The sequence below is a fragment of the Cannabis sativa genome, chromosome 5, assembly GCF_029168945.1.
Source record: "Cannabis sativa cultivar Pink pepper isolate KNU-18-1 chromosome 5, ASM2916894v1, whole genome shotgun sequence".
NCBI lineage: Eukaryota > Viridiplantae > Streptophyta > Magnoliopsida > Rosales > Cannabaceae > Cannabis > Cannabis sativa.
Window position 1 is genome coordinate 12,917,984 of NC_083605.1, and position 7,384 is coordinate 12,925,367.

Consider the following 7,384-nt stretch of genomic DNA (forward strand, 5'->3'; position numbering starts at 1 on the left):
GTCTATAAACAGAATTGGTCCTGAGTTAAAATGGGTCATAAGAAAAAAATAAATTTTAAACCTTTACTATAAAGATAAATTATATTTTAAAAATTAGTTAAAAAAATATGTATACTTTTGAAAAGGTATTTTTTTTATGGGCTTTTTTCATAAATGTACAACAAACATAAAATAATTACAAAAAATGTGCAAAAAATAATTATTTGAAAAATTTATACATTTTGAAAACTTATTACATAAAACCATACATTTTAATCATTAAATAATATAAATCATTAATAAGTAAACTAATTACCATAAATAAATTAATGTAATTAATGTTTGTAATATTATTTTATAATATCTTATTCTTATGTTTATTATATTAATATTTTAAAATTATTAATAATAAAATATGTTTATTAAAATTTAAAATAAATAATTCCGTAAAATTAATTAAATAAATAATAAATAGTTTTATAAAAATAAACAAATTAAATATTTATTTTATTAAAGAATAAATGTTTATTGTCTATTTTAGTAAGAATTATTATAATTTAATAAGTTTTTTTTTTCAATAAAATACAATATAAAAATTATAAACATTAATGTATATAAATAAAATCAATGTTTAAAACTACTAAAAATAAACATGACACACATAGAGTGATATAATAAACATATGTGAATATTATTATTTTGTTTATTAAATTAATATGTTTAATAAATAGAAAACAAAATAAACATATATATACAAAGTTTTTTATATTATTAGTATGTTTATTATAATTGTAAATATAAAAATAGACATAGCCAATTTATACTATACTAAAATAAATATATTTTATTTCTATTGTTTCTATATATTCATTATTTTCTAATGAGTTAGTGAACAAATTTTCTATTGAAATACAATTATTACATCAAAAAATAAATAAACAAACATAACTTTATAAACTCCAAATATTATTTAATTAGAAAAATATAAATAGGACACAAAAAACAAAAAAAAAAAATATAAACAATTTTTTTTATGTATATTATTTATTTTCTAAAAAATAAACATGACACACAAATAGTGATATAATAAACTTATGTGAATATTATTATTTTGTTTATTAAATTAATATGTTTAATTAATTGAAAATAAAATAAACACATATATACATACAAAATATTTTATATTATTGGCATGTTCATTATAATTGTAAATATAAAAATAGACATAGCTAATATTTTTACTATACTAAAATAAATATATTTCTTTTTCTATTGTTTCTATATGTTGATTATTTTCTAATGAGTTAGTAAACGAATTTATCTATTAAAAAATAATTCTTACATCAAAAAATAAATAAACAAACATAACTTTATAAACTTCAAACATTATTTAATTGGAAAAAATAAAATATAAATTGTAGTTAAGTATATTTGCATATAATTACCTAATGAACACAAAATTATTTATGGAAAAAATTAATATTGAGAATCATATATTTTACAATAAATAAAAATATGATAATATATCAACAAAATATAAACAAAAAAAATTTGCATACATTTATAACACAAATAATAATAATAATAAAATACAAATCAAAAGAAAACACTTGTAAATAAATAAAAATAAATTAAAAAAAAATAATCTTCTTATTATAATTTTTATAAGCATAAATGTGTAAAATTTAAGTATATTGTATTTGGATATAGTATGTATTTGAATAATAGTTTTATATAGGGAAGAATTAAATAGTGATTTAATCTAAATACAAACTTTAATATTTGTAATAATGGTTGATTTTTAAAATTATATAAAAAAAAATATACAATAATTATTAATAAATCATCATTCAATAACTATAATAATGAGTGATAATAAATCAAATAATTAAATACTTACCATTTATATATTGTATAATAAATAGAAAATAATTTTCTTCATAATAGATAAAATGTATGATTATATGAAAATAAATTATTATGCACATATATTGTAATAAAATTATATAATGTATATATTAGTGTAAATTGCCCTTTTTTTATTTGGGCTCCTAAAATGAGTGGGCCCTAACCCGCCTATGCCTAGAACCGGCCCTGTCTATAAATAATTTTTTTTTTACTTTGATGTGACTCTATATTAATATTAATTTATTTTTACGAGTGATTAATATCTTACTCAATTAGTTATAATTTTTTAATATATTATTTATATATTTAAATTTCTTTATTTATATCTATATGTATGTATATATCGAGTTTATATATAGAGTTGATAAGTTATTTTTAATATTATTTTTTATGTCAGCTGAATAATTTGGCAGTGAAAAATTATTTTATTTTTATTATTTGATGAATAGAAATAAATTGAGAAAATTTAAAGAAATATTATGTTGACGGTAAAAAATAGCCAATATTAGCTCGCTAGATTGAGGATGATTAATAAATTTGAGTAAATAATTTAGAGAGACAAAAAATTTATAGTCGTTCACTTCCCATATCGCGATGGTAATAAAGCTATGTCTACTTCGAATTTTTATTTCTCACGAGAATTACAGAAAAATGCTAAGTATTTAAGCTTTAGTTTCTAGAGAGAAAAACTAGAGAGAGGTACTCGGACCTTGTGGGTAATTTTTTGAATGTAAAAAATGAGCTAAGAGAGCTCTCCTTTTATAGGTGAAGTAGGCCCACAAAAATAGGATAAAAGTACAAATTAGATATTTTTGACCGTAGATGATGATCTAACGGCGAAAATTAGGTTCTGGTAGTCATAGCCATTTTTTGATGCATGGCGGGTGTAACTTGGAGCTTATTTTCGTAACTTTCTTGGGGTAAATTTTGACGACGATAGCTTTAGAATTACAATTAGAGTGTGAGACATGACTTGATAGACATTGAATTATATTTGAAATACAAGTTGAATCACATCAATCAAATCAAAATTGAGTGAGTTATGACTATTTTATTGAAGACAGTTCATGACCGAGCACCCAAGATGATATATGCCGTCAACCTGGACGCTAGGTAAGTGCAAAAACGTCCAAGGGATGTACTTTAATGTGCCTAAGTAATATTTTGACATCACTTAGTTAATTTTCTGTGTACTGGTGAAGCTGGTTACTAGTTGTCGAAAATGTTGTTGTTTTGTAGAATTGATAGACTCGGAACTCTTCATTTCTAAGTGAGCCAAAAATGAGAAATAAAAAGTTTGAATTTGACTTCTCTGTGTTCATGAATCTTTGTTATTGTGAAAAACTAGACGGATGGTCAAACAACATTAGAATCGGATAAACAGAACCTAGCGCACCAGGCCTTTTGTCACACATGTGCTCGGTACTTACTCCCGAGCTCTCGGGATATCGTTTTGATACTTCTAAGGTTTTTGAATTTGAGGACGAGGTCTCCTATGCCATTTTTGAAAATTCTAAATTCAATGGTCGCATCAAATTTGGTATTTGAGCAATTGAAGGTAGCGTCCCAGGTTGATCATCAACCTAGGCATTGGGCCCTGTTTCCAGAGGCTCGGGTTTGTGATTTTCTCCCCAAATTTACTTAAATCTTCATTATTTCTGATGACGAAAGAAATGCCAAGAACACTTTTTTCCCAGAAATTTCAGAAAAACATTTATGATGAGATTCATGAAGTTTTTAAGCATAAAAAACAAGTGAAAATTGACTTTAATTTCAAATAAAGTTTTCGGGTCCGAATGTGTTCTTAAGATTTTTTTTAGATTTCAATGGTTTTTCAAATTCTTTCCATTCATAAAATCAATCTAAAATATTATATTAATGTTGTAAATTAGCATATGGGATTCGAAATGAATACTGAAAAATAAAAACATAAAAATTTCGTATACAAAGAATAAATTCATGAATATAGATACTCGTATATAATCTTTATTTTGTATAAAAATATGATAAATATATAGAGTAGAATATTCTACTTAATATTATTGAATAAGATTATTGAATGAATGAGTATATATATAATCATATATGAGTGAAAATATAATTATATATACATTTATATATGTATACGATACTAATAAGAATATGTATATATGTATGAAAATAATTATTTTGATGCTTAAAAAATATTAATGTTGAATGAATATAATAATTTCAACAATAATATGAATCAAAAAGATTAAAATGAAAAATATTTATTTTTATTGGCCAAATGACCATAAAGAACATATATGAATATATATATATATTCGAAAATATCAAAATTTCAAATAATCAAGACAGAGATAAAACCGCTATGATACTAACTATTAGATATTTTATATGAATAATATGAAACACATGAATGTGTATATGAAATGCGGAATTAAATAAATATATACACAATATAACTATAGGATAGTAATATTTCCAGTTATTGATTCTTTGAACTTTAGTCCCTTTGGATCTGCAAAACAAAAAGAAAACTAATTAGTGTGGTAATCTGGCTTCCAAGCTCTCTACTCTCTTTTAGATGAATTCTGTATTTTTAGAATGAGTAGTGAGCTTGGGACCAAGATCTTATATTTATATAGGTGAGACTTTCTATCAAGGTCTCGCCCACAATTAATTATCAGAATATTTTGACAATTAATGAGGAAATATAATTTGGACAACTAAATCAAATTAAATTAGTAACTAAATAACGTTGATCATATTTAGAATATTTTATCAATTAAACTAAATATTTGCTTTTAATAAAATTAATATAATTAATAATTCTAATATTAGAAAATATTCTTACAGAATAAACCTTATAAAATTTTGAGGAATTATCTCATGTACTGTTTTTTTAACTTTTTTTTTTCTTTTTCAAATTTACGATTTAGGTTTCCAAAGTGGTTGAAGCGCTAGTTGCAATATGAGTTTCTATATAAAATTTCGTAAAAATGCAAAAAAAAAAAAAAAAGAAAAAAAGAAAAAGAAAATGTTTCAAGTGTAAAAATGAAAAAAAAAATTAAAATTTTTCCATGACCCATTTTACAAAAACTTTTTCAAAGGTGAGTCCACATGCACACTGCTGCAATCTAATTCCATTGCTCACTGTTCTGGTTTCAACTTACCAACTTTACCTACTATAGATAACATCTAGATAAGCCACAAAAGCTTAGGAAATCAACCTTACATGCATAAGATAAGCAATATACATCTAATTCATTACCAGAGAATTACAATTAAAGTTGGAAAATTCATCGACCTTATCATTTACTTAGATTAATGCCAAGACGTAAATAACTTCCCATGACCATACATAAGAGCCTACTTTGTAACTTTGAGAGCTTCCGAGCTTCTCTACTCTATAACCCAAATTATTTTCACCTTTTCATTATAACATAACTCGGGAAACTCCCATCTCCCTAAGTTCTTACTAATTCCTTATACATTCAACAGTTTAACAAATCATAGTTCAACTATGTTAATGCGAAAAGAGAAAAAGGCAGAATGAAAATTGTATTATTGAATGAATGAATAAGAACTATTTTACAAGGCTATATATACAGGGCAGATCAGGGGTGACACATCAACCCAATTTAACATGTGCAAAACACCAGGACAAGAACCAACCGACTCAACTAAATAACTAACCTATCTGACATATCTAAACTGAAATAACCGATTGAGGATAAATAGGAGAAGCAGTCAGCTGACTTAGTAATTCTGATAGCCCCCCTCAAGATGGACGGTAAATGTCATGGACGGACATCTTGGCAATGTGAGAAGAGAGTGTAGTAGAAGGCAGTGGTTTTGTAAAAGCATCAGCAAGTTGGAGGGAACTATTGACAGGGATGAGTCGTATGGAAGAATTCTTGATTTTTTCACGGATGAAGTGGCAATCAAGTTCTATGTGTTTGGTGCGTTCATGGAACGTTGGGTTGTTGGCGATGTGAATGGCGGAGCGGTTGTCACAGTAGATAAAAGCAGGACCATTTTGTTGTATGTGAAAGTCGCGAAGTAGATATTGAAGCCATGTAATCTCACTACCAGTTGCAACGAGAGCGCGATATTCAGCTTCGGCGGAGCTTTTGGATATAGTAGGTTACTTCTTGGTGCGCCAAGATATTAGGCAATCACCTAAGAAGACACAAAAACCCGTTGTAGAGCGTCTAGTAGTTGGGCAAGAGGCCCAGTCCGAATCTGAAAAAGCTCTGAGATGTAAGGTGGAGTTTGTGCTATATAGGAGTCCCTGGCCTGGACTGCCTTTTAGATACCGAATTAAATGATGGACATCTTGTAGATGTGGTGTGCGCGGCTTGGACATGAATTGGCTTAGGTTGTTGACGGCGTATGTAATGTCTGGTCTTGATAGAGTTAAGTAGAGCAGCCTACCAATTAGTTGTCTATAAGGAGAGGGATCGGAAAGGGGTTCTCCTTGTTCATCATCAAGTTTGAGGCGTGGATCCATGGGAGTCTTGGTGGGCTTGCTGCCTATATACCCGGTGTCTTCAAGTAGTTTGATAGTGTATTTTCTTTGAGACAAGAAGAGGCCTTCTGTAGAGCGTGCTATTTCAAAACCAAAGGAAGTATTTCAGAGGACCGAGAGCTTTGAGGCTGAATCTATTGTTGAGAGACTCTTGTAATTGATGAAGAAGAGAAAGGTTAGGTCCGGTTATGACAATGTCATCGACATAGACAAGGAGGGCAATAAAAGTCTCATGTGACCCTTTTGTGAAGAGGGTGTAATCAGCAAGAGATTGTTGAAAGCCTTCTTCGAGAAGAGCATCTGAAAGTTTTCGATACCATTGTCTTGAGGACTGTTTAAGACCATATATGGACTTATGCAACTTGCAAACAAGAGGGGTGTTGGGTGGAGTGGCAGTGGACAAGTTAAGACCTTGTGGCAATGTTATATATACTTCTTCTTGTAAATCTCCATTGAGGAAGGCGTTGTTGATGTCAAGTTGAAGGATAGGCCATTGTTTGATGGTGGAGATAGCTAAGAGTAACTTGCAGGTGACCATTTCGGCAACTGGAGAGAAGGTGTCAAAAAAATCAAGCCCTTCTTGTTGTGTGTAGCCTTGTGCAACAAGGCGTGCTTTACATCTTTCAACGGATCCATCACTATTATATTTGATCTTGTAGACCCAACGACTACCTATGGCACATTTTTTTGGAGGCAATGGAACCACAGTCTATGTCTTATTTTTGATGAGGGCAAAGAGCTCAGTTTGCATAGCGTCGTTCCATATCTTGATATGCACGGCTTGGTTGTATGATGTGGGTTCAAAGAGTGTCGTAACTGCAAGAATAAAAGCCCTGTGAGAATCATAAAGTTTATGGTAAGATAAGAATTTATCAAGTGAGTGAGGTGTAGAGGATCTGTCATGAAGGACAGAGTGACACTCGTAATCTCGAAGGTATCCCAGAGGCTTTGACACTCTGTTGGTGCGTCTCAGATGCTTAG

The 7,384-nt window shown here is 28.2% G+C and overlaps 1 protein-coding gene across 1 annotated transcript; it reads right to left on the reverse strand.

Moving 5' to 3' along the window:
- Positions 1-6,019: 6,019 nt before the first annotated feature.
- Positions 6,020-6,385, reverse strand: LOC115717670 (uncharacterized mitochondrial protein AtMg00240-like). The gene has a single exon (XM_030646652.1). It carries the CDS (start codon positions 6,383-6,385, stop codon positions 6,020-6,022), a length of 366 nt encoding a protein of 121 aa, XP_030502512.1.
- Positions 6,386-7,384: the final 999 nt, after the last annotated feature.